This window comes from Polistes canadensis, unplaced genomic scaffold, assembly GCF_001313835.1.
Source record: "Polistes canadensis isolate GaletaPanama2010 unplaced genomic scaffold, ASM131383v1 scaffold_32, whole genome shotgun sequence".
NCBI lineage: Eukaryota > Metazoa > Arthropoda > Insecta > Hymenoptera > Vespidae > Polistes > Polistes canadensis.
The window spans coordinates 792,572-820,463 of record NW_014569579.1 but is presented as its reverse complement, the minus strand read 5'-3'; the positions used below and the strand labels follow the sequence as shown (position 1 = coordinate 820,463).

Here is a 27,892-nt window from a genome sequence, read left to right as displayed (position 1 = left end):
TATTTATATATTATATAGATTTAATTATATACCTCTATCAAATTCCGTGTAAAATGTGTCCGTTTAAAGTTGTTAATACATTGAGTAAATAAATTTACAATCCAATCGTTAGAAAGATTTCTTCTAGGCTATATACTTATACCAATGACTACTCGACTCATATAAGATACCAATTGCGTTGCATTTCAAAGTACAGAAGGTAAAACGTTTGCGCCATCTTTAGGAAATAAAAAGTAGTTTGAATATTAAAAGAAATAAATTTTAATAATTCACTATTTATAAGCAAATACAATGAGATTGTCAATTAAAATTAATTTTAATATATACGTTATTTATTTGACTTAATGTCATTATATAATTAATTTCATCTAGTTATAAGAACACAAAAATTATTTATTTATATGTGTATATTTTCAATTTTAAATAATACATCTATATATATAAAATAAAATATATCAAACAGAATAAATGAATATTATTTAAAATTGTATTAGAGATTTATAAAACTTTTATTGTCAAAATGTTTATAATAATGAATAAGAGAAAGGATTCTCTAATAAACATAAATAACTTCTCGTTAAATCAAACACACCAAAAATATTCATTTATAGGGTTTCATATATATATAATATTCATTTATTTATCACATATATAGGGGTGACTTTTGCATAAACATTGCGATATTAAAGCAGCCTAATTTTTATCCATATACATAAATATATTTTTTTTATTAATTTATTTATATTTGTCTGTGATATTTAATTTTATTATTAACAATCTTATACAATTCTGTTTTTTAATTTTATCTTGAAAAAATTAATCGTTATAAGACAAAATAAAAAATGCAATAATCTTGATTTAATCTATCAATATCTATTATAAAATATATAGTTATAAAAAAATGCACAGAATCAAAATGAAAAAATAAACGCACAGAATAAAAATGAAAAAATTAATACACAAAATTTAAATTCGAGATTATATAAAATAAAGAAAAAATATTTATATATTTAACTATGCCAATATAAGTTTAATAAATTAAGATTTTTTCGATAAAATATAATATTTTTTCAATTGAACATGAAATCTATAAGTTTACTTACTATTCTTGAATTCTGTTTTAGACTTTCATATTCTTTCCTCGAACGAAAAATTGTCTTATTTTTTGATATAAATTCTAAACAATAATTCTCTAATTCAGGAAAATTAAATTTATCAGCAATTAAAAGAGAATTGAATACAGTCTCTATATTCATACGTTCGATTAAAATATATTCACATAATTTCTTCAAATTGTTTACCTTATATATAGCAGCTGCGGAAATAATTTTATTTATTATATCTGTACAATTTGTATTTTCAAGTTTGTTACTATATATATACCGCAACATCATAACAAAAATGTTCTTTTCTAACTCACAATCAGCTATATTAATTTTTAACGGTATTTCATTTTCTCGAGTGTAACAAATGTCTTTAAATATAGTACTTTGTGACGCAAGTATAATTTTATGTGCAGGAAATATTAAATCTTTAAACGCAATTATTACATCAGAAAATTCTGTATTAAAAAATAATGAACTTATATATTTCATTATTTCTTCTCGTTTTGGGTCGGCACTATTAAACAGTTTTTTTGTTACAGGATATATATGAGTTACTTGAAAATTCACTTCAAACCTATCTTCTTCTATTTCTTTTATATTTGAATACACGATTTCCCTATTGTTCTTATCTATAATATGTGTTTCGTCGAAAGTTAATAGTTGTATTCTAACAGACAAATATCCACCATAAGGATTTCTTCTAAATAAAAATAGTATAACTAAATCATTTCCTTTGTACATCAGAGCAAGTGAATATGTCACAGTTGATAAAACAAATATAGGTGATTTTTTTATTGTACCACGGTGAAAATCTATAATAGGCCATCGATATCCGCGAGTTTGAGGTTCTTTCATAAATTCAGTCTGTATATATTGATTATTCCCTTCTTTCATTGTTTTTATCAGTTAAGATAATAATATGTTGATTAAATAGCTACAAAATAAGCATATTATAAAAAACAATATTATTAAAACGTCTATAGGGGCAGCCTGTAATCAAAAGCTATTCTTTTATATTATGACACTCCTACAGCACGATTTTATTATACATTTGTAAAATATTTTGTATATATGACTGTTCCGTAAATAGACGTTTTATAGGTATTCTTCGTGCGTTAATTCAACAATATCTGGAAATATGAAAACTTGTTTAAGAATAAATTTTTCAAGTTATTTGATTGGGATACACACATACATAGCAGTTTATAAATTAAAGTGATTAGCTCCAATTTTAGAATTTATAAAGATTTTAATGCCAAAATATTGAATTAGTGCTTAATTTTTCAAATTCACAATAAACATGTTAATAATGGACTTAACACCATTAAATAACAAAATGTTATATAACTAATAAATAATAAATGACATGACAATGTATACAACTTTATTAGTTTTCTCTACTTTTTGTTATATGGAATAATTCGGGTTATAAATGAACGTAATATTGTACATACTAGATAATACTTTTGGTCAGCTTTTATAAACGAAGAGAACAATGAAATGAAATGAAATATATTTACAATAGCATTAGAAATAGATTATAATTAACGGTTTTTATTCAAATAATTTTAGGCATGATTGATATTCAATTGAGATTATACATGTAAGTTACAATTAATAGAGCCGCTACCAGTAAAGAGTAAACTAATTACATAGCGATAAGGTAACCAATGAGAGCTCACCACCAGGACGTTCTGTCTGGGAGACAAAAGAAACCCGCCAGAAAACTCGCTCTTTTATTTTTGCTTCCTATATATAATAATTTATATTTTTTAAATTGTTCAACTTGCTAACTTGCTAAGCAATAGGATTGGGAACCCGTTTTACCAAACTTTTTCGCTTGGGAGCAGGATATTAGGAAGTCTTTTCAAGCGCAAATTTTTGAATATTGTTTTTAAAAAATTAGAAATTAGAGTCATTTAAACAGTTTGCCTTTAAGTTTTTATTTTAAAAAATCATCATATTTGATCACAGAATTTCAACCTAATTCATAAATATTAATTATTTTTTTCAATAATTATTTTAAATAATTAAACATTGCCAAAATTAATTATTCATTAAGATACTATATGTGATAGTGAAGTTAATTATGATAATTTATATAATACTCACCGTTCTTGTAGAATATTTTTTTTACCTGTGGTACGAAGACTACGCTTTTTTAAGTCGTGCTTTAATTGTTCAACATTCCACGTAAAATATTTATTTTCTTTATCCATTTTTTTTAATACACCCAACTTCTATTTTTGATGTTAAATATTTGGGCGACATGGAATGATCTATGATGCTGCCCCCTGGGCCGAGTTTTACAAAAACGTATCCCCATCGACTATTATAGTAATATTTAATAAGGGCAAATATATGTATATATGGTAATTACTTTTCTTATATCAACATATTTTTTCTTTAGGTAGATTTATAATAAAATTAAAATTCACACATAATATAAAAATAGAGAAAAAGTATTTATTTAACTATCTTCATATCAGTTTAATACACTAATTTTTTGATAAAACATTGAAATATCATAATCCCTCGAATGATTCACAATTTTTTGTAATACACTTGAATATTTATTTGGATTTTTTTATTCATCTCTTGAAGATGAACTTCCTCTTTCCTTGTAATCATTACACTGAGCTTTTAGATCTAGTAAATTTAGATCCTCTGCAATAGAAAGAATTCCCTCTACGTTTACTTTATTAATGTGTTTTATCAAAGCATCCTTACACACTTCTACCAAATTCGTTATTTGAAACATGTCACCTAAAAAAATTACTTCGCTTGCCATATTATCCAAATCTTCAATTTTATTAGTGTATATGTAGCGCAAAATAATGGTAAAAGTTTTATATCTATAATATGGTAAATTATCGTTCTTTAGAGTAATAATTTTTCTTTCCTGTGGGTTAGTTTGTTCATAGTTGAACATATTTTCAAAAACAGAACTTTGTGCTGATAATATAATTCTGTGTACAGGAAAGACCGAATTATCGAGACAAAATGCTACATCATTAAATTCTGAATTCATGCATAATGTATTTATATGTTGTATCATACTTTGTATATGTTTAGTCTTGAAACTGAGCATATTTTCAGTTACAGGAGATATATAAGTAACATTAAGTGACAATTTAAATTTTCTTTTAAACCCATTGGTCATATCATATGTGATAATTTTATTTTCTTCATTTATAACTGCCTTCCTCGCAGAACGAAAAGGTATAGAATATAAAACTTGTAAAAATCCAATGTATAGTCTCGTATCAAAATTATAGTCTATACGCAGATTATGACGACTATATTTTATCTCACTTGAGTATCGACAAGAAGGTGTTATAAATAGAGGTGTTGTTATACGTTTAGTACCTTTGATACAGCGAAGAAACAACTCATAATTATTAACTTCAAATTTCTCAAATGTAGTCTTTATATAGCGAGTAGTTTCGTTCATTTTAATTATTAATTAATAAATTAGTAAGATAAAATAATTTGTTGATTAAATAGCCCTGAAACACGTATTGTATTAAAAAAATAAAATAAAATCAGTACGTCCTATACAAAATATTGGGTTGGCAACTAAGTGATTGAGGATTTTGTCGATAGATTATTATTAAAATAACCGCACTCACTTAGTTGTCAACCCAATATATCTTTACAAGCAATCCCTTTTATAATATGAACTACTATTATTTCAAATTGAATAGTACCCCCCAAACAAAATTAGAGAAAAATTGATAATCTATATTGTTATATCGTTTATTATTAAACGATCATAAACATCGTTTTTATTTAATGATATTAGCTTAATTATTGAAGGCATTTGTTTTCAATATAAAAGATTAAGTATTAACCAAGTGCTTCAATAATAAAATTTTGAAAGTTCTCAAAATTAAAATAATCGCTTTTGCGCCTGTTAATGGATTATATGAAATTCTATAATATGATCTTATCCTGTATTTATAGTCTCTTAAATGTATGATTGTTTCATTAAAACCTATGTTGAGAATAGTTACTATAGTATTAAATCAATAAAATTTAAATGGGAACATTTTTTTTGTCTAATTGTAAATATTGCAGAAAAAACATAAAAACACATAGTACGGTTTCGGATAGTTTTATGAAAATAAACAGTATACTTTCTTAAATTTCTTAAGCCTAATCCTACTTTCTGTACTAATTATTTATTTTGTAATAATGGTCTAACTCATAAAATACGACCATTTCTAGGAACTTAACGATTATTTTACACAAAAATTACTTGTAAATCTATATCTTAGCGTTGTTGTATACTTTAATTAAATCGTGTAAACCTCAGATTTTACTGATTTATATTCGTCTCTCATGAATTTATATTTTACCTTTATATTTCATGAAACTATTAGTTTAGTGTATAATACACTTCGTTTTATATGCCTTCCCAAAAACGCCTAGTTTGTTTGGATGAAACCAAGGGTTTCCATGATTTAATTGAATTATAGAATTTAACGCTGATATACATACACATACATGTAAATACATAAATACGTAACAATCTATACGTACGGTATAACACTTCTGTTCAATACGATTTTTTATTTAAGTAGAAAACGTTAAAATGGAACTTATTACCAAATGTCTTTATTTGTACAAGATTATAATTTATTGACTGGTTGTCATTAAATTAATGTGAAAATTCGACTTTCATGTGAGGTTATTTGTTTTTATTTATAAATATGGCTTTAGGATAGGGGTAAATAACCTTTCTTCTGTTTCTCTTTGTTTTTTTTAAGACACTTTTTTCATGCTAACCCCAGTCGTATTTAAACATTGTGTTTATAAGCGTAATCGATTTTGTGAGCCAAAGTTGAGTTTGGCTGGTTTAGAAAATGGAGTAGTATAATTATTAGAATATTATGTAGAAATGATTACTATGAATTTACTATTGTAAATGAAAAATTAATTAAACAACATAATGTTTAATATTTAAAGAAAATGTCAAAAAAGATATTTAATTATAGTATTAAAATCATGTATAATATATATTTAACACTATGTGGACAGTATACTGTAAAATGGATCTTACCGTAATTATCGCACATATCTGAAAAATATGTGAAGTATGAATTCACCTATTAATTGCAATGAAAATGTTTTATTAAACAAAATCTTTTATTACCACTGCGAACATCACTTAACATTCATCTGCAAAAAATTCTGCAAAATACTTTTCACGTTGATGCTCTATTTTTAACTAATTTTTTGAAACTGAAAGGAAAGTTTATAAAGTAAATACGAAATCATATAAATTTAATAATTATTATTCACACAATAACGATTTAATGCGTATAAGATGTGAATTTTTATTTTCCGTCCTCTATACTTAAAAAATGTAATATGCCAATAAATAGCACAAACTTAAGAATCTGAATAAAATTGTAAGATAATAAAAAACAAATTAAAGCATTGTATGTCTCCCTAGATACCATACAACATTTGTTTAAAACATTTTTTCGTACAACGAATAACTTACAAGTCATTTGAAGTCGTCATATTAGGAGACTCACTCTGTATGTATGAATGTTATTCATTGACAATATTTTGGTAACAATTAAATGTAAAGTACTTTTAAAATACTAATTAGAAGAAATTTAGATTTACCGATTGTATAGAAATGTATTTGTTTAGTCGTCTTTGTTCAATACATTTATACTCCCACATAATTACACAAATTCTTTAATAACTGTAATTTTAATAGTACACAATACATAGCTAACATAGAAATAAAAATAATACGACCTTTTTAAGAGAATAATTCAACTTTTATATATCCACGCATTATAAACTGGAACTGTAATGATTCCAAAATTAAAAATTTAAGTTATGATTATATTTTCTTATTCAACTAGTTAAATAAAATTTCACTCATTTTATCTTGTTGGAAAAAATTGCTTACTTATACTTCTCATTCAGCTTTTCTCCTTATCTTTTGCAGCTACTATTTTACGTCCTAAAAGATCATATTTAGATTGAATTAATTCTGGATCTTGATCAGTATCTGAGCTACAATCACTATCGCTCGAGTCGTCATAAGAACCAAGTCCTGGTAATATACCAATACATTTCATTCCCCCTGTATGATTAATCATTGCATCAGATAAATATGATTTTTTGTTTTCCACGAGCACATTTGATTCCGCATTTACTATCTGCGAATATTGTAAATGAGTATCATCTTCCTTTGCTAAATGTTTATCTAATTCTGGAGAAGACAATTTTCTTTTGACACCTTTGCCCTCACCTAAATTAATATTAATGAGAGTTAAATTTTTAAACTATATATTTATTATTTTATTTTATACCTTATATAAATTTTTCAACTTACTTAACTTTGGTTTTTCTGACTTTTTCACAACCACACCTGCCAGTAATTTTAATTGGGAATTACGACCACTAAAAGATAAAGTAAATGTTTTATTAAAATTAATAATAATTAACACAAATATAATGATCAATTAAGAGAGAGAGGAAAGAGAAAAATATAGTTTAAATATATTTTGATTTACCTGCTACTACAAACATTCTTGTTAGGGATTTGTGGTTTTTTTAATTCTTGTTTTAATCTTTCATCTAATGACTTTTCTTGCAAAGAAGCAACAGCAGCTTTGAAATCACGCATTTCTTTTTCTTCTTCAAGAATTTTCTTACGTTCTTCCTCTAACTTAGTTCTATCAACCAAATCTAAAAAGTCTACTTCATCGTCATCTAATCCTTTAATCATATTTTCTGGAAAACAATAATGACAATATTCATTCAAATAAATGCAAGTAATTGAAATATCTTTTTTTTCTTACTAAGTTTATGAGCTTCCTCATATTCTGCATCTCGTTTGCTTTTTTGTTCTTGTAAACGTTCGTACAAAGATCTAGGATCATATGGTTCATCAGGAGGTTCTAAAAAATAGTCAAAAATATATAATTCTTTAATCATCATATTTGTCAAACTTTTATAATCAAATGTTTAGCATATATTCTTTTATTTGTCAAAATTTGATTAAAATATTAATCACTTTTACTGTTATAAGCAATTTATGTATTATTAATATTTTCTAGATATTAACACTAATAATTTACTTAGATATTAAGAGTGCTGACTTAATTTTCTCTTACAGTTTAATTTCATCATATAGAGTTAATAGATTTTACTTAATTTGGAGTACATGACATTTAAAAGATAACGAACAATCGAATAACTAGTGTGATAATAACCTAAAGGTTGGTCAGCTGTTCGTACACGGTCCCATTCTTCTTGCCTTATTCTTCTTTGCTCTGCTATTTCAGCTTCCGATATGAACCCAGAACTCATTTTTCACTGTTTTAATGAAACAAAGATAAACATATATATTTATATAACGTAGAATTTTTAATTCACATTCGGCTCTCGGCGTATAAACATCAACCATAATAAGCCGACCGTACAAAATTTCTTTATTTGTAAATTTTTAATAAGCGTAATTATGTATTGATTATTTATCAAAAAATAATCATTTAAAATGTTAGTGTACAATTCATTATTTGGAAAAAAAATTTACATCCTACACATTTCTTAATATTTTATAATACTTTGTAACTTGCTTCTTCTCTATCAGTAGTGTTAGTAAGTACTATTCAATGTAATACAGAGAATAGCATAAGTGTATTATTTTGAGATTAGTTTCTGGAATAATAGAAACTATATTGCTGAAATGCTCGTACCGCCACCTAGTAACTAATATGATTACTATACTATAGTGACTTCTGTTTGTATATAATATATATATATTTAAAAATATTATAGAATAATACTTTTATAACATTTTTCATACAAATTTCTCTTAATAAATAGAAAAAGGAATAAATAATTTAATAAAAATTAATTTTTGAAAATATACTCATACATTATTGGCTGATGTTTAATGACGATAAATCCACCAATCCTGAGCATTCTACTGAACCCGTGGTCAAAGCTGAGTGAATCATAAGTGTGGTAGTTGCATTCTATGTTCTTTCTATCTTCTCTCTCGTTTAGCATGGTGTTGAAGCTTTCGAGCTGCGTGTTCTACCGGATTTTTTGACTATAAAGAAAAATTGAAGAAAGAACGGTAAATTATTTTGTTAATGTGATTAAAAATTCCTTAAAGTGGTATGAAAAAAAATATTTTATGCAGATTGCATACTCAACAAGTTGATACTAATGGATGTTACTAACCGTGTGACGCCTAAAATATTTTATTTTGATCATATACTTATGTTTGAAAGTGTTATTTAGTGATATAATATTATTAGTATTTTAAACATTTAACCACAGCACAAAAGTTAATATTAATTTTGCGGTTTATAATTTGTATCAATAGTAACATAACCTAACTATTTTCAGATGTTCACTGCAAATGCTAAAATCATAAAGAGTGGGGGCGCCGAAGCCGACCAGTTTGAGGCCAGTATTTCACAAGCTCTTTTAGAGCTAGAAATGAATAGTGATCTCAAATCACAATTGAGGGAGCTTTATATTACTAAGGCAAGAGAAATTGAAACCAACAATAAAAAGGTAAAAATTTTTCAATATTTACTAGTGCATTTATAAGTATCTTTTATATATGTATTCACATGCATTGGCTTTAGAAAACGCCTTGATTAATGTTAGTACTTTTGTTTCAGTCAATAATTATTTATGTACCAATGCCAAAATTAAAAGCATTTCAAAAAATTCACACGAGATTGGTACGCGAGTTAGAAAAGAAGTTCTCTGGTAAACATGTTATGTTTGTAGGAGAACGAAAAATCTTACCTAAACCAACTAGGAAAACGCGTACAAAGAATAAGCAAAAGAGACCAAGAAGGTAATTAAACTATTATTATTACAATTATTTGGAATCATTTCTATCAATGTTTAGTGAAATGCGTTGCTTTGAAATTTTGTGTAATGTAGCATAATTCTATATAATATTTTTTTTAATTTTGTAGCCGCACATTGACTGCCGTCTACGATGCACTTCTGGAAGATTTGGTCTATCCAGTTGAAATTGTTGGCAAACGCATTCGCGTTAAAGCAGAGGGCAAACAACTTATTAAAGTTCACTTGGATAAAAATGAGCAGACTAACATTGAACATAAAGTATGTCTTTTTAGTATTAGTTATGTAATTAGATAGCACATTAAATGTATGCTGTATCGTCCGTATATAATAACCACCATTTACAATTTCACTGATTTTTTCTATATTTTTCAGGTTGACACTTTCGCCTCTGTTTATAAGAAACTGACAGGTCGAGATGTAACATTTGAATTTCCTGAATCATATGCATGATTTCATAAAAAATAAATACTATTGAAATAATTCCAACATAGTGATTTGATATTAATTTTAAATGGATAATTTTATCTATTATGTTTTTATATTACTTCACCGTTTACGACCACCTCCACATAATTATCCCACATTTCCAGAGTTCGTGTCTTTGTAGTCAACGGCACACGATCCTTTTTTGTTTTTTCGAATGTATCATCTATTCATTTTAACTAACCGTATTCACGTTACTTGAATTTAGTGATCTGGTGGGAACTAACATTTCAACGTTTTTAGGTCGTTGATAATTTTATCTATTATATGCTATATGTAAAAATGAAGTCAATATGACCATATTCATTGCTAAGCAAAAATATTGCATTATAGCTACTTCAATTGGGAGCGATTTTTGCACGTTGATTTCATTTGGTCTGTACCAAAAGTAAAAAATTAAGATTTGATCTAGTATATACTCTTGAAAATAAAGTATTTGTCTACAAATATTACGTAGTAATTGTATAACAAATTGATCAATTTCAAACTTACATAGTTATCATGTCAGCAAACTCTAAAGTTTGCGGTCTAACTCTTAAAAGTATAAGATTTGCTGTTAATTCGCCTGTTTCGATCGCACCATCTATCGTCCCAGGCCATTTTCTAGCATATTCGCTCGCAGCGAAAAAAACCCTAGTAGAAAGATAAAACCTACTTTTAAAATACTACTTGAAATCAAATCAATAAAATATTCTTACCTATCAATAGATGCATTTACATGATCAACATGGTAAAATATGTTACATGGTTGCATAACGCTCATAAACCAACTACTTCTCAATTTAATTTCGATATTGTTATCTGTAGATCGTTCGTGTTCTTTATAACTGATGCAACATCTTGCTTCGTTATTTTTGAAACTTCGACTTAATGTTTCGAACAAAAGCAATTTCGATGTAGTTGGTATAACATTGGTATTATTAAGAAATCCAGCTATAATTCCTCGTTTTGAGTTATTGCATGTTGCATCATAAGCAATATTTAAAATAGTATTTGAATCTAATGTTGCTAAAACATCACCGCTATATTCATCTTTCCAAAAAGGATATTTATAAAATGCGTTGAAAAATATATTGTCACAATGTAGAAATAACATTTGGGATCGAGATACGTATTCAGGTAAGGATGGTTCGATACAAATGTGAGAGATTTCTGGGGGTGGTACTGCTATCACTACGATGTCACATCTATATACCCGTACACAGTTATATATTTACGAAAAACTCTGATCAATTAAATACGCGCGTTAGCACACGATGATTAATATTAATAAATTCTATTAAAATGTTGACTTCAACAATAACACTATTTTTAAACGTACTTGAAACAGTTTCGCGTAGTATAACAATAAGCCCTGTCCTCCCTGAATTGAATATTCGTAACAACTTCATCATAAATAATATGGCCATTTTTAGATAGTATATGGTTTAATAATTCTTCGGTTAATTGCGACATTCCACCCTGTTAAATGGGGTAATCTTTTCTTTTTTTCGTTTAAATTTAAAAAATAATATATCGCGAAATCATTTACACATTGTGAATTATATAATAATTGTTTTAATTGTAAAAATATTTATAATAACTTGAACGAAGTAACGGCTTTTATCTCCCATCGTGAATTTTAGTCGATTGAGAAATCCACCTGCACCATTTAACATTACAAGCATCCATAATGCTGATAGCTTACGAAGATCTCTCATTCCTGATAAATGAATATAAGTTGTAAGGATCCAGTAGATAAGAATCGATTGAAATATTAGAATGTCAGAATTTTATTAGAAATATTAAATTTTACCGCATGTACTATAGATAAGTGAACTGCATACGGATCTGGCATTGGAAAAGAACACAAGTCTCTTCAGTAATTGATCGACACTGGTTGTAGCTAATTTATGCGTAATCTTGTTCCTTACGTACGTCTTGAAGCATGGATTTAAAGAATTTTTTTGAATCTGAGCACATTAGGAAAGAATCGTATGAAATTTCATGGCTGATTTAAAAACCTTGAATACTGTTTCTGAAAAAACAATTCAGATAAATAATTACCACTTGAATAAAATAACGAACTTCAGCTGCGAATAGAGCTGGCAATTTTTCTACGGGACCGTTTTTTGTAAAAAACACTTTTTTCCCAGACCAGTCTATGTTCTGCCTCGAGCAAGTATTTATGTTCAGTGTATGGATAAGTCGAGTGATATGCTTTTGCAAGAGACTGGCGTAAAAGGTTTCGCTGTAATTCTGTGATAAAACGCGTCCCCCAGCTTTATCTGTAGTAATCGTAAAGATATATAAGACGTATAAGATTTTACGATGAAGGAATCTCACTTGTAAGAAAGTATATTGACACTGCTTCGATCGGAAATATGAGCAAAATATGAAAGAATTACCGGTTCCTTCGATGATTAATACATTTAAAGAAGGTTTTCTTTTGAGTATATTGTATGCTGTGGTAAGGCCCGTTAAACCAGCACCAACGATCACTATGTCAAAATCGTTAACATCTTCTTCGTTGTAAAGATTAAAGTTCATTTTATATAAAATTAATCGATCGGAAGAGATTTCTAATCGATCGTCTCTGTTTCTCTCGAATTCTATCGAGTATTCAAAGGTTTATCAAATGTTTTTCTAACTTTTTGAAGTTCACTTGAAACGAAAGCGTCTCACAATAATGCTTGGACTTCGTCTTCAGCCGGTCAGTCCCCAGATAGTCGAAGCAACTTTTAACTACGGCCTTTATAATTCCCGCGATAGCCATCTTACCTCTCTTTTCTTTTACCTCTTTCTCTATCTATCTTATCTTTCTCACTCTTTTTCTTTGCCTGGAGCTACCAGCATCTTTCCACGAACGGCATTACTTTCTTCCACCCCCTTTACGACTGCTCCACTCTCTCTTTACGGAGCTCTGCATCTTAAATAATTGATTCTAACGTAGTTACCGCTGTTTTTATAACTGTTTTACCGGTCGCTTCTACCACCACGACATGTATTATTAAGAGATCGTCGCCTTTTTAAAAGTTTGCCATACTTCGTGCAAGAAGGTGTGAACGTAAGAAGCATCGAACTTCTTTCTTGCCGAGTCTTCTTCAACGATATGTATGTATCATCTTCCTCGAATTTGGAAATTTCTATGCTAGGTATATATATATATATATATATACATATGTGTATATATCACGGTCATTCTCTGTAGTGTCAATGTTTCTTCGATAGTTCAGTTTATGCAGAAAATGTAAATAACGGGTTACGCGTGGAAATTCGAATAAAATCGTTGGTATAAGAATAAGAATATCTTGTCTCCTTTTCTTTCTTTTTTTTTTTTTTTCTCTCTTTTCTCGAGCTTACGGCTCTTTCGCGTAGCAAGAAAGAAGTTTTAGAATGCTGAATGCAACATCGTTCTCTTCTAGAAGGCACTTTGACACAGCCCCACGGGTACATTACTAGGATTGCCGCCACCAATTGAACTCCCTCGTCTCTATACCCTCTCCATCCACTTTCTTTCTCTCTCTCTCTCTCTATCTCTCTTTTTCCTTTTTCTCTCTTTCTTTCTCTTTCTACAGTCCAAAGTCGTCGCGTGTGCGCACTCAACAGAGGAAAGAGAAAGAGAGAGGAAAAGAGAGAGAACCAACCGACCTCGACTTCCTTATGTCTGCAAACACGACAGCCTGAGGCGACACCGCCGTTCAAACAGCCAATCGCCCTGCTTTCAGAACGTTCAGAGCCGCACAACTTCAAATTCCCTCCCGCCATTGTTATCGCTATTTGACTTATCCGCGGCATTGCCACGACGACGACGACATAGACGACGACGACATAGACGACGACGAAAATGACGACAACGACAACGACATAGACGTAGACGTAGGATCTGCATAATGGGAGTCATCGTATAAGGCCAAGGATTTCTACTTCGATATTATACGCGGTTAACGTCTCATAAAAGTTTATTACAAGCTCCCGTACTAGTCCGGGATCTATCGAGTAGAACTCGACAATGCCTTGGAAGTTTAATAATAAGCTAGAAAAACCTCTTTACGTAGATCGTTCCTTCATGTATTTGTTGATTTTTTCTTTTTTATTGTTTTACTCTTATTTCTTTTCGTTTTTTTTCTCTCTCTTTTTTTTTTTTTTCTTTTTGTACCGACTACTATGTACATACTTACGTTCAAATGTACAAGATGAAATCGAGAAGAAATTATGCTATCGCGAGCAGTTTCGATCTTCTTACACGACCGAAATTTCGCAGCCGTGGATGCTGTAGAGAACGAGAAAAAGAAAGGGTGAGAAGAGGGGGGTGGGGGAGGGGGAGGAGGTGGAGGAAGAGCAGGTTGAGGAACTGAAGGAGGAGGAAGAGGAGGGGAATTCGTAATATAGAGGGCCGCTCTACGGCCCCGTTGGGAGGAATTCCGGGGTACGTTTTAAATTGCTGCATCCCCAACCTCCTTGTTTATGTATGCTACCGTGTTTCTTATTCTTGTGCGGCAACGTAGGAGAGAGAACGCGCGGCCCCCTAACTTTATGTGCACAGCGACGGCATAAGTATGCGATCTATGTGTCTGTACTCTCTTCTCTGTCTATTCTCTTATGTGTTGGTATGTGTATGTATGTGTTACGTGTCCGTATCTTTCTCGTTTGTGTTTTCGCTCATACTTCTCTCCTCCTTCTTCTTCTTCTTCTTCTTCTTCTTCTTCTTCTTCTTCTTCCTCCTCGTGAAACGTACGTGCAAAACGGTCCATGGTACTCGCGTGTTTTTCTCTCGTACGCGCTCGCGCGCATATCACTCTCTTTCTCTCTTTATATATATATATATAGTATATATCTCTACGTGCCAGAGAAAAAGCCCGCGTGTTCCTACGCGTGTATTGTATGGTGGAACGCGCTCTTATGTTTCCTTGGCGCGGGTTTCGACTTTCCCCTTTCACTCTTGCTTCTCCTCCTCCAGTACTCTCCTCCCTTTTTTTTCCTCTTTTTCCTCGTACTCCTCTTCTATACTCCGCAACATCCAGCCGTTTTCTCCCGTGGATTCTTTTCGTGTTCCCTATGATCCAGACTCTTTTTCTTCTTTTCCTTTCTGTTCTCCTCCTATCGTCTCTCTCTCTCGTTCTCTCTTTCATTCTACTTCTTTTTCTACTTCTCTCTCCTTCCCACTTCTTTCCTAAGAACTAGTTTGACCCGCTCTCCGTTTCAATTGCCACAAACTTCGCGTAACCGTGAATTTAATCGACCCTTTTCTTGGCCACGCCAATACCTAAGTCGATTTGATTACATCTCGAGTTTCGACAACTTTCACGGTGGTTCTAGTGAGAAATTGATAAAAAGAAAAGTTCTTTTTCTGTCATTGTAAGATTCTTTGTAATAATTCGATAGAAATGTTGATTATATATAATAAGGTGTAATAGTTTTAAAAAGAAAATATAAGTTGTGTAATTTATTATTAAAAATTTTTTTCTAAATTTGGTAGAAATTTGGTAGGAATTTATCTAATTTATCAAAGTACAATAATACTATTTTGTGATATATATCATTAACACTATAAGAAATATATTACTTTAGAACAATCGGATGTTCTTATCTTCTTAAATAAATAATGACGATTGTATTACCCGGAAAGTTCGTGCCGATTTAATAATACATATGTATATATCCTTATATTACAAAATATTTTAATTTAATAATTTTTCTTTATTTCAATTTTATTTCTATTTAATAAAAGTATATAATATTTAATTAAAATATTTTAAATTAAAAAAATACATATCGATTGTATAAATAAATAAAAGTGTTGCCTTTAAATGATTTTTTAAAATCGATGCGAACTTTTCTGGAAACCAATATTTATGATATATATATATATATTATATGTATAATAGTGTATTATATATTATATTACTGATTAATTTATCAATAAACTTAAGGATATATATATAATAAATTATAATGAAACGTTGACACTTTATATTTTAACTGCTGATAATACTAACATAATACCTAAAAGGGATCTATTTTAACAATTAGTAATGTTGATAGTTAGAGGGTTAATTTCTTAGCTTATACATCGTCTCGTAATTATTGAAAGAGAAAGACAGAGAGAGAAAGAGAAAGAGAAAGAGAAATAGAGAGAAAGAGAGAGAGGGAAGGAAGAAGAGAGATAGGTAGCGCAATTCGTGCAAGATTAACGATCATTGCGATTCTTGAATGAGCAATGTTTCAATCTGCTAGGATACGAAAGAGGAAATTCCCTATATGCGGAGAACGCGGGCTCATATCTCCGTTCACGATCTTCTACCTTACTAGTCGGACCAATTGGTAGAAAGCGTGTGCGCCTTACGTTTCGGATGTTGAAAAGAAACGAACAAGAGAAATAGCTCGCGCGAGCACAATTTTTCGTTATAACTTTTTTAAGAAGATAAGAACGTCTGATTCTCCTAAAGTAACATCTTTCTTATAGCGTTGAGTGCAGAACAAATTTTTATCATTTTTTCTATCAAAAAACAAAGCAACATTTAAGAATTCAATCAATATTTTAAATATTCATGGACAAATCTTATACATATTTGAAAGAACTTTTTTTTTATATCTATAATCTTTACTCTTTTAATAATACTGATAATAATAATAATAATAATACAAATAATGTAAAATAAATATATTAGAATAGAAGAAAATTTCTAAACTCTTATTGGCATAAATATAATATATTTCCATTTTACTTGTGTTAAACCCGTATATGTGGATGATAACCAAAGAAAAAATTCGGAGATATTAGAAAGAATAATAATAATCATGAAAATTTATAGTATAAGTAAGTTTTAGCTAATATTATATTTTATAATAATAGAAATTACACACAGAAATTGAAAGGTTCATTATTATAACGATATAGAAGGTAGAAAGTTCGAACGACGTTGGTTCTTGGTGTGATCGTCTCTCGGGGTTGAGCTTAACTAATGAAAGCACGCTCGATCACGCGGCACGCTCATTTAGCAAGTATGTGTTTGTGTGTGTATGGATGTGGGTGAGTGTTGATGTATACGAAAGGGAGAAAGAGAGAGCTCTTGATATGCACGTATGTGCATATCAAAGAGAACGAGGTGCTTTATGTATGGGCTAATCCAATAGACCTAACACTGTAAACATTAGCTTCATGGATGTGTAAACCGTGCACGTTCGGATAGGTTCAACGTGTAACGTTGTAGAGAGTGACTAGGTGGTGGGAGTTGAGGGTGGTAAAAGAGGGTGTTCGCGCGAGGTAACTTAGCCGTCAATGCTTGGGGCATATTTTACATGAAATACATATATGAGATCGTTCTCTACTCTGATGTAAAACCAGACGACTTCGATCGCCGTTTCTAGCGTTGGTGCTTTAAGTGGAAAGAACATTGACTCGTCAGACAAGATGTGATTGTCCTCATCCGATGCTAAAACTTACGTGAAATACTTTAGATGAGATCCGAGCTAAAAGTGCGAGTCGAGTTTTCTTTGGATTGGCCTGATGGTTGATGTTCTATTAAAAGCATTTCTTATCAGGTTCTACGTGTCTCGGTAGAATTTATTCTTAACTGACTTCTATTCATTTGTCATTAATTTTTCAATTATCTTACGTCTTTTTTTCTGTCTATTGAAAATATTTATTGCGAACGTAAATGCATTATAGTATTATGAATCATGTGTTTTACTAAAAAAAAAAGTTTAAATTTCCATAGAACACTAAATAAAAATATAAAATTAAAGTAATATTGTAATGTATATCATATGTGATACATAGAATAAGAAAATTTAAATGTTAAGATTGTCTCGTTACAAAGGTACGGATATTTCGATGCTATGTAGAATAAAATATATGTTACAAAAAATTCAACATATTAAATTTTTTCATGTCTTCTTAAGAGCAGATCTTAGAGTTAGTAGGTTCAATGTAAAGCAAGATCTTGCTGCCAAGAAGTGTTGAACGAATGCATCGACGTTTATAACGATTCAACGATTCACTAAAAAGCATATGATATGTGTATATTTATTGAATATAGAATAGAAAACATATAGCTAGGAAAAGATTGACCAAGAAGAAACGAACATATATGTATATATATATATACAATATATACGAAATGCGAACGAGATGGATTCGAATCTTCTTTGAAACGGAGCGTAACGTGCTCGCCTCGAACGGTAAATAATTCGTCCTTCGAAAGCTGTTTATCCGTGGGCCGCGGCGTCGAGTAAAAAAGTAAAGGGATTTGAAAATACTTCCCGGGCCGATAAATCTGATTATCGTCCAGCGAGAGATACGCAAGATAAACCCTTTATATAAAGGAATAGCAGATGAAATACGCGCATTTAAGCCGATCAAGACATGAAATTCGCAAATAGTTGGGAAATGGACAAACAAAATTCTGATTTGATCCATGCAATGCGATCACGTTATACGTTACTAACAATGCAACGAGGTAGAATGTAATGTACGGAAAGCTAATACAATATACATATATACATACAGGATGTATCACCTAACTCGAATACTTAAAATATTTTCGTTATTTTTCACGATAAGAAATAATATTAAAGAAAATAATTGTTCGATTTGAATGATATTGAAAATTATTTTATGTTAATTATCAAATTTCTTTTTTTTTTTTTGATGGAACTACGTTTTACGTTGATTTTTACTTCCGCATCATCGAAAGTAACAGTGATATTTCAGATTTAAATGAAACGTCCTATGTGTTATTGATCCTAGATGATATGTTTTTTATTCTATTAATCATTGTAAATCTATCTACGTTTTCGTTATAAGTGTTAACGAAATTTTAAGAAATCATTGCTGACGTCGATGTCGAGGTATACTAGTTGTAAGTTGACAATGTGTTCGTTTATTGCAAATCTGGTATCAATGTATCTACTCAAGTTATAATGAAATTTATTGTACATTTGATTTATTACGCGCACGGTCTGAGTGTGATCATTGATCGCTTCCATTATTTCTATAATCATGATTCTAATTCGTATAATCACGAGAGAGCTAATACGATTCTATCGTGTGTTTATTCGTTGAAGTTTATCTTTGAAAGAGAGAAAGAGAAAGAGAGAGAGGGTGAAGCGAAATATATTCCGATTTAAATATACATATGAAGAAATTAGAAAAAGAAATATTTCGCGAATTATCTCGTAACTGCTATAATTAATTTTTTTTTTATTATAAATACTAAATAAAAATATATTTTTTAAAAAAGGAAACCATATGATTCCGTCACAATAATAATTTAGTAATTAGTTGGTTGATACTCATCGATGAAAAAGTACACAATGATTTGGGGAAAAAAAGTTTTCTCCAGTTTGAATACAGCGAATACACGACCCGGAGCGCCCTTTCACCTTTACCCTTTACCCACGACACGACACGACAGGACGCGAATCCCTCGAATTTCCAGGGCGAATCTACCCACAGACCCCACAGCGAAACGGCTGCCGATTATACTCATTAGCTTGATTGGAAATATGCGGTATTACAGTTGCGTAATTCCCGGGTAACTTTCATTTAGCTCGCTTCGAACTACCACGCCGGTTTATTTCGAACCTATGTTATTATTATTCTCTCTCTCTTTCTTGCTAATTCAAAAGCCTCATGGAAGTTGGCGTTTGCGAATCCACGCTATACAACGTCAAATCCATTCGCAGGACACAATTTGCTTTGTCATCGAAAAGCGAGGTCAGAGGATAAAGAAGTAGTCCGAGCTTGCATAGAAAAGAAGAATAAGATAAAAGAAAGAAATACTTAAGGGAAAAGGATAATTTTAAACAAATAAAACATTGTTAACAAAGGAGGAATAATATTAAATAAAAATCCAGAGAACAATGGATATTTAAATTAAAAATATTATTTAGTAAATAGTTTTTTCACTTCAAAATTTCATGATAAACTTTTTTAGAGGTCGAAGTTTTCGATAACTTCACAATCGACATCTATCTAAAATTGTTTTTTTTTTACTTGAATTTCAGTCTTTCGATGCATGTCGCGGTTTTCAACGCTCACGATACTTTTTCAACTATTCACGGTACACTTTCCATAGTTCACCATGTTATACGTACCTAGCTATCAAATATATTCGATTTTTTTTATCGTTCTACGTTCAAACGTGATGGACATCCACCGCTATTTTTACCACGGAGTTGTTGCTACCTCGAATCACGGAGTATCGGGTTGTAATTAGAAAGGGAGTACATTTCCAAGTTCCTTCATAATTTATTTGTTGTTCGACATCGAAGATATCGTGTGGTACGAACGAAAAAATTGTACTTTGATGATTCTCGAGGCTAACGTTTTTTTAGGTCGATGAGTTGAAATATTTCATGTAAATTTATTTATATATATATATCCAGTTCTTTATTAGGAGTAAACGATATTCAATAGAATATAAAAATACGAATGAGAAAAATAAAAAAGAAATAAAGCTCAAAGAATAAGCAATAAAAAAAAGAAAGAAAAATAAAACATAAAGAAAAACATCTGTCTTGTCGACTATCAAACTTGTAAGAAAAAGTTCGAGTTAAGTTTCTTCCGGACTTTTATCGTTCCATCAGAAGAGAAACCTTAGGACCAAGGTGGAGAACCTCTACGACTTGGCCTCGAACTTTCGTCGCGTTGTGTATCTCTCCTTGGCGGGCTCGAAAATCAATTTTTACCGGTTTACCTCGAGGCCAGTGGAAACGGTTGCGGGCAAGCAATTTCGCGGGCCTAGTGTGGATTTCTCTCGTTGTTGCGGGCAAACAACGACAACAGCAACAACACAATGGCAAGAACATAAGCACGGATAGACCGGATAGACGAGAGTGTAGAATTCTCTCTCTTCCTCTTTCTCTCTTTCTCTCTCTCCTGATGGTTGGGTGGGTGAAAGTGGGTGTAGGTTTTGGCGGTAGCCAGTGGTGGTTGGTGCGAGGCTAACGGAGGACGAAAAGGGGGAGGCTTTGGATACCTTGTCGAGGATAGGCTGCCGGTGCAAGTAGGTTTAATATTTGATAACGCGGGCTGGTCATCCTGCCGAGGCGATAACACAGGCCCCGCGGGAACCTTCCGGCCAACATCCCTCGGAAAACGACTGCTGTCGAGGCCCTCTCTTCTCCCCCTCCTACTCATCTCTCTCTCTCTCTCTCTCTTATGTTAGTCTATCTCTTCCATCTCATCCTTTCTTCCATCACCGTCAGCAACGGTACTGTCCTTCCCGTCCTTTCTAGCCGGTATTCCTAACTTGGAAGCGTCGCTATTCCCCAAGGTTGCCTTCCGATGAAAATAACGAACGACGTTTGACCGCCGTCCGTGGAAACCGACGAATAAGTCGCTTAACGGCCCGCCTAAATTGCTCACCCTCGGAGCTCGGATTGCTATCGAAGGGCCGGCGATCGTGCGAGATTGGAATCCGTTGGATAAATAATTGATAGCCCATTGGTAAGAAGAAGGATGGATACGGACTTTCGGACATTTTTTCTCGATCGTTTCTATCGTTTTAATCGACCGATATTATTTTTTCTTTCGAAGTGCGCCAAGTTCCAAGAAAATTCAAAGTAGTACAAAGGTAGAAAGTTAAGTCAGACTCGTTGGAAGAATTCCTCGGAGTTACCACTAATCCAGTTGTAGTAGTAGTAGATATGGCTGCGAGTAGTAAGCCACGCACTCGGTCCGTGTATATTTAGTCCGGTAGGTACAGTCGGATCGCTCGACCGGATCTCGCGTGCTCATAGAAGAGCCTAAAGGTGGGGCAAGAAAAGTAGGTAGAAGACCGCATCCTCGTGTCGACGAGGAGACACCGGAACGGGGTAAGGTTGGTTGCTCCTCATAGTAGTCTCTTGGTGGAGGGTTTCAACAGGAATGGGGTTGGAGTTTCAAGAGAAAGAAAGAGGAAAAGAGAGAGAGAGAAAGAGAGAGAAAGAGAGACGTCAGGAAGGTGGTGCTGTTGGATCGAAGAGGTGGATGCGAAGAGAGAAGCGGGTGGTCGCGGTTAGCGACACCCACACGAAGGCAGGAAGAAAGATGGCCGACCAAGCTAAAGGGATCAAACGCATGCGCTAACGTTTCGAAGCTCCGCCTTCTGTTCGTCGTTGCGGTTTGACAACCCCTTGCTCCGTCCCGTACTTTCTATCCCACCACCACTGGCACCCGGAGTAAACCACCCCTTCGAGAAGCACCCTTCGCCGATTCTCTCCCCCTCTCTGGAAGAGTTCATCCGCAGAGCACTCTTCGCAGGCCAGTCAGCGCCAAAAAGTGCGGAGCTCTAGGACAAGATCCACGTACGGTCCTGCGCGATCCAAGCCACGGTTTTCTACGATTGCTTTACCGGTGGCTTCCTTTCGAGTTAACACTCGCTATTCTCCTGTGTTTAACATTGTTTCATGACTAAGTTATAAAAAAAAATAAAAAAAAAAGTAAATAAATAAAAGATCATTGCCGATTATAATCGACGTTGAAGAATTATCTCTATTCACCCGTCGACATACGAACGATCGATTTTTGAGACATACGCAGAGAGGGGAGAGGGAGAAAAAGAAAGAGAGAGAGAGAGAGAGAGAGAGAGAGAGAGAGAGAGAGAGAGAGATAGGTAGTTGTCGTTCGTTGAAAAAGAGTGAGTACATCCATTAATAAGAATAAACGGAGAAAGGTGTTACGAAGGATCCTTGGGACTATCTTAATGATCGTGCTCGATCGTGGTGTGCATCATGCAGGAGTTTAAGTCGACGTCTCGTCAGACGTCGGCTTGGTTGGATAGATTAATTCGTTGATCGAGAATGCGGGACTTGGCAACGTGACGACAAAGAAGCTAAAAGATAAATAAAACTAAAGAAGCTAAGAAGAGAGACATAAAAGAAGAGAGAGAGAGAAAGAGAGAGAGAGAGAGAGAGAAAGGAAAATAGAAGGAATTCGGATTGTAGACTTTAGATTTTGGACTTTCACAGATGCAAAGAATCTTCGGAAAACAGTTGATGAACGGTCGTCGGTGTTGGTGCGATCGTTTTGTCTCGAGCTGCCGCCGGTTTTAGGCCTAACGTGTGCGCGCGCGCGCGTGTGGTGTAAGGCGAATCGGTGAAAACCGATCACCGGCAGTGGCAGGATGATGTACTCGCCGGACAAGATGATGGGAAGCAAGGGACTCCATGGGGCACCGATTACCGCCCCCGGTTGCTTCCCTTCGGGCAGATATTCACCACCACCATATCGTGCCGCGCCGGATCCCATGCCGCCGCCGCCGCGACGCTGTATGCCCAATCCCACGGTGAGTCCCTCATCAATCCCTTTTTTCCGTTCTTTTCTCTTCCTTCGTTAAAGTCTTGTCTTTGATTCTACGATGACACCGTGTATTTCGAAATCTTTACAAAATATGCCGCCTCCGTCTGAAATATTTTGATATTAATAATAAATAATGTAAATATTGTGTTTTTTGCTCGCGTTTCTAGAGATTTTTTATCCAAGCTATTTCCTTGTTTATTCATGTTTTCTAATCTATTTTTTTGGTTAGTAAAGAAAACAAGTACATATTTGTAGATAGTTATTTTCGCATATTAGACATATGAAACAGAATAAATGTTTAATTCTTATAAAGATATCAGTAAATAGTGTGTAAATTTTGTCAAGTCTTATAAAAAATATATCTTACACACAAATGAACAATATAAGTGCATAGAGTCAATACAATGATATAACTAGACAAGAGCATATTTTTAATCATTTTAAATATATCATTTTCAATATACCCTTTTGAGAAATGTTAATATTGTATTTAGATAATGACCACATTTTCTTGATCGCGTGTCGAGAAATATAAAGATACGGTATTTGTTCTTATCGAAACGTTTGAAAAAGTGTAAGGAACATATGGAAAAGTTTTTCTTTTTCTTCTCCTCAGTAGCACTTTCCCGCGTCACATAATTCACCGCTCGCTCACCGTGCATTTTCTACTTCTTCCATCCTCTATTCTTTCTCTTTACGACTGGTAACGATCGATTTCCGTCGAGAACCACGTTGTTTTCTTCCCTGTTATTACGCTTTTCGCTGTTTTTGAATAACATCCGGCAATAACGTTCGGTAAAAAGTTATAGATATGAATTATATATAAGAAAGATATTTACTGGTTAGATAAGAAAATCGATCGTTACGGTCTGTAGCCAATAGAAAGAGATAACTAAATTACAAATGTCATTGTCTTTGATTGCTAAATTTAAAAAGTGTTGTTTTTAATCGTTAAATCTATATCGAGGTGGTTTATTTAAAATTATTCAGGGATACAAAAGGAATTCATAGATGATATAGTTTTAAGCTTTACCATTATAAGAATAAGACAACGATGTCCCATTAAGATAGCATAAAATTCATCTTTCCTCGTAAAATAAATCTAATCGTGCAACATCCAACGTAGACTGGTAACGACTCCATAAATCTATTTGGCTTTTCTCTTCGACACGATATCGAGGATATTGGGGGGAGGAACGTAAAAAGGTAGAGAACGACTTATCGTCGAGTGTTTTTCTAATGAAATATTCAAGGAAGTGCACGAGCTGAAACGTGGTAACGAAGAAAGCCCTTTTTTTTCGAAGGAATCTACATACATGAGGAAATGAAAAAGGAATGAAAGAAAATAAAAGAAAAGATAAGATAAGTGGTAGTAGCATTCTCTATTTAAACAGAATCAATCGAAGTTCAGCAATTTTGCCGGTACGAAAGATGTTTCTTGACGGATGAAAAAACACATTGAGAGAAAGAGAGACAGAGAGAGAGAGAGAAAGAGAATCGTTCTTTCTACTTCGAAAGATCAGCGACTCAAAACACACGAGGTTCCACAGAAAGTAACGTGCCCCGGTGCGGAACCATCACGATGTTCCTTTCTCCTTCTTCTTCATCTCCTTCTTCTTCTCCCTCTTCGAACGTCGGAGAACTCCAGTAGGTCTTTAGTTTATTCATGTGACGTAATAGGATAAAAACCGTCGCTACGAACTGAGTGCCTAGATGAGATTACAGCCGTACTGTTACGCCCGATAACGCGAATCCGACGTAATCGTTCTTTTCTTTGATTTTTCTCTTCGGTTCTTTTCATCGCTCTCTTTCTTTTATTCCCCTTATTTCTTACTTTCTCTCTCTCTCTCTCTCTCTCTCTCTCCCTTGTTATTTCTTTCTTTTCCTCTCGTGCTCTTAATGTTTTCGATTCTCTCTAATATAACTTTTTTATTAATTTAATTCGCACGTTGTGTTAATCCTAAAATATGTAAAATTTCTTTCCCTTTTAATCTTTAATCATATGCAAATACAATTTTATTTCCTGTCCCCCTTCTCTCCATTCGTAATATTAATTATCTATATCCACGTAATTGATATCTTAGATCAATTATTTATTCATCCTTTGAATGATAATTATTCAAGGATCGATGAATATTATTCATCTGGAATATTTTTCTGGACTTTTACTTTTTCCAGCATTCATACGGAATATCGAAGAGGTCCAGATTAATGAGAGTATTTTAAATTCTTTATTCTCGGCATTATCGTTTTTCGAGTTACGGGGGATTAATTGTTTTGTTTGCGAATAAGAATGTGGTCAAGTTAATTTTAGGTATTATGTTTATGCGACGATTAAAGTTTTTCATTAAGAACAAGACATCGTCGATGATAAATAAATTCTGTAAGATATTTAAAAATGTTCGTAAACGAAAGTTATCCTTAGACACGACGAGCCACCGTTGGATTAGTTAGAAATTTAATAAATTAAAATATTTGAAGGAAAGTGAACTCGTTAGTTAGTTTTGATATTATATATAAATATATATAAAAAGTAACGATGAAAAATAGATCGACGTGTTGCGAGTCTTGGCCACTCCGACGTAGTGATTATTGATTGGCCCGTCTATGTTTACTGCGTCATCGCGAATTAAGCATCGAAAGTAAACGCTCTTTCATAGTGAATCAGATTACTGGATCACGAAGTAACGATCGAGACGAGGAAAACATTTTCTTTCGAATAGATAATATCACAAATCTCATATTTTTCTTCCTATTTAATAAAAATTATATAATATTGAAAATATTGTAAATTATAAACATACGTTGTAAGTATGAATTTATAATTAAATTTATAACGAAAAAAATTAATAGATATTTTAGATGCAGTGTTACTTTTCCTTTTCTTTCTTCCTTAATGAACACTTTCTCACATCGGGCAAAAAAATTAAAAAATGAAACAAAGACGCATCATCGTTCGTGTAAATATTCATTCCGTGAGTCTCCGCATGTTGACGCATAAATTATTTATTTGACAAATTTCTATCGAGCGATCGTTTATTAATACTAAAGAACTGTAATCAATTTCGCGGCGGTTTAAATAAACATTTTAATTAAACGCGCGATGCTGCAAAATAATATAATTTCGAATTATTCAATGATTAAACAACAAACGAGGCATTAATGCGCATTGAATGGTCATCACTGTAATGACATGTACCCGCCATAAATATATATGAAATCAATTAAAATTCTTGTACTCTCGCGGTTCATACGATACGTCATTGGGCAACTCATTAAAGAATCAACATTATCATAACGTCCGTATGCTAGCTTATTAATTTTAATCAACGTAACTGTTTTTACGTGAATTTTGAAAGGCAGACGTTTGGCCGGTGCCAGACAATGAATGAAATAGTTTCGACGACATAATGAAATTTCGATAAAATATCCAAAAGCAATTACGCCGTTAATAATGATTCCTATTGTCACCTCGAATTCGAGATAATATCGGTTCTCATTTTAATTACGACGAAACGTCTTCCGACGAAAGACTGATCGATCAAATGACACTCATAAAATCAGTATTTTCCATGTATCATTAACGATTATATCTCCTTAAGTAAAAATTAGAGACCATAGAGTTCTTTCTATGTTAAATCCTCGTAGATGAAGACTATCAAAAAATTTGATTGCGAGTGAATCTTCAAGTCTGTCATGGTCTAATTAATGTCGGTTGAATTCGATGGAGCTGCGCTACAATTATTTTATATTTATTACATAACTGTACTGACAGAGAAGTAGACCCTGGAAAACTATAGTGTTTTTGTCCTGTGTGCACATGCATTATATGTATATATTTTTATTTACTTGTGTTAGTATGTTATACGAACGTTAGATCTTTTTTCGCGTAGGCGTACGAGTTGCTGGCCCACGCTGGGCCACGAGATTGCATAATCGATAATTTCTCCCGCTTACACCTGTGTCCCTGGCCGAAAGTGCACACCTGTGCACGAATAGAGAGTGGGAGAGATAGAGATAGAGAAAGAGAGAGAGAGAGAGAGAGGAAAAAAGAGAAATATAGTAAGACAAAAAATGACTACGAAAGCCTTGCTTGTATTTGAACTTATTGTTTGAATATTTATATCCTTCTCAATGATCCCTTTCGACTTTTTACCGTTTC

General features: G+C 32.3%; 6 protein-coding genes across 11 annotated transcripts in view; 2 read left to right on the top strand and 4 right to left on the bottom strand.

Annotated features, from left to right (window-relative positions):
* LOC106784242 (serine/threonine-protein phosphatase 4 catalytic subunit) overlaps window positions 1-173 on the bottom strand; it is a 3,305-nt gene extending 3,132 nt beyond the window's left edge. The window contains exon 1 of one of the 2 annotated variants that reach the window (XM_014743576.1): window positions 33-173. The gene's annotated coding sequence lies outside the window, so the exon portion shown is untranslated. The remainder of the gene's footprint in view (window positions 1-32) is intronic. The other variant, XM_014743577.1, reaches the window with a different exon arrangement.
* Window positions 174-1,025: 852 nt separating this feature from the next.
* Window positions 1,026-2,932, bottom strand: LOC106784238 (TD and POZ domain-containing protein 3-like). Of its 2 annotated transcripts, none has more exons than XM_014743568.1 (2): window positions 2,561-2,932; window positions 1,026-2,236 (listed from the first exon to the last, which is right to left on the bottom strand). In XM_014743568.1, the coding sequence occupies exon 2, from the start codon at window positions 1,998-2,000 to the stop codon at window positions 1,071-1,073; it is 930 nt and encodes a 309-aa protein (XP_014599054.1). In that variant the 5' UTR covers window positions 2,001-2,236; window positions 2,561-2,932; the 3' UTR covers window positions 1,026-1,070. The 2 variants fall into 2 exon arrangements, with proteins under 2 accessions (XP_014599054.1, XP_014599055.1); XM_014743569.1 differs by having other exon boundaries at window positions 2,789-2,932.
* Window positions 2,933-3,544: 612 nt separating this feature from the next.
* LOC106784239 (speckle-type POZ protein-like) lies at window positions 3,545-4,839 on the bottom strand. Its single transcript, XM_014743570.1, has one exon. It carries the CDS (start codon window positions 4,558-4,560, stop codon window positions 3,694-3,696), a length of 867 nt encoding a protein of 288 aa, XP_014599056.1. The 5' UTR covers window positions 4,561-4,839; the 3' UTR covers window positions 3,545-3,693.
* A 1,902-nt stretch (window positions 4,840-6,741) lies between these two features.
* Window positions 6,742-8,725, bottom strand: LOC106784237 (protein FAM192A). Of its 3 annotated transcripts, none has more exons than XM_014743567.1 (6): window positions 8,708-8,725; window positions 8,354-8,456; window positions 7,940-8,038; window positions 7,652-7,871; window positions 7,471-7,538; window positions 6,742-7,386 (listed from the first exon to the last, which is right to left on the bottom strand). In XM_014743567.1, the coding sequence occupies exons 2-6, from the start codon at window positions 8,448-8,450 to the stop codon at window positions 7,055-7,057; spliced, it is 816 nt and encodes a 271-aa protein (XP_014599053.1). In that variant the 5' UTR covers window positions 8,451-8,456; window positions 8,708-8,725; the 3' UTR covers window positions 6,742-7,054. The 3 variants fall into 3 exon arrangements, with proteins under 3 accessions (XP_014599053.1, XP_014599052.1, XP_014599051.1); XM_014743566.1 differs by lacking the exon at window positions 8,708-8,725 and having other exon boundaries at window positions 6,742-6,936; window positions 7,042-7,386; window positions 8,354-8,643; XM_014743565.1 differs by lacking the exon at window positions 8,708-8,725 and having other exon boundaries at window positions 8,354-8,643.
* A 389-nt stretch (window positions 8,726-9,114) lies between these two features.
* LOC106784248 (40S ribosomal protein S7) lies at window positions 9,115-10,470 on the top strand. The gene is made up of 5 exons (XM_014743583.1): window positions 9,115-9,225; window positions 9,501-9,671; window positions 9,782-9,963; window positions 10,088-10,238; window positions 10,353-10,470. Exons 2-5 carry the CDS (start codon window positions 9,501-9,503, stop codon window positions 10,428-10,430), a joined length of 582 nt encoding a protein of 193 aa, XP_014599069.1. The 5' UTR covers window positions 9,115-9,225; the 3' UTR covers window positions 10,431-10,470.
* A 12,173-nt stretch (window positions 10,471-22,643) lies between these two features.
* Window positions 22,644-27,892, top strand: part of LOC106784245 (inhibitory POU protein) — a 37,045-nt gene continuing 31,796 nt past the window's right edge. For both annotated transcript variants that reach the window (XM_014743581.1, XM_014743580.1), the window contains exon 1: window positions 22,644-23,716. In XM_014743581.1, the coding sequence (XP_014599067.1) occupies window positions 23,555-23,716 (162 nt within the window). In that variant the 5' untranslated portion in view covers window positions 22,644-23,554. The remainder of the gene's footprint in view (window positions 23,717-27,892) is intronic.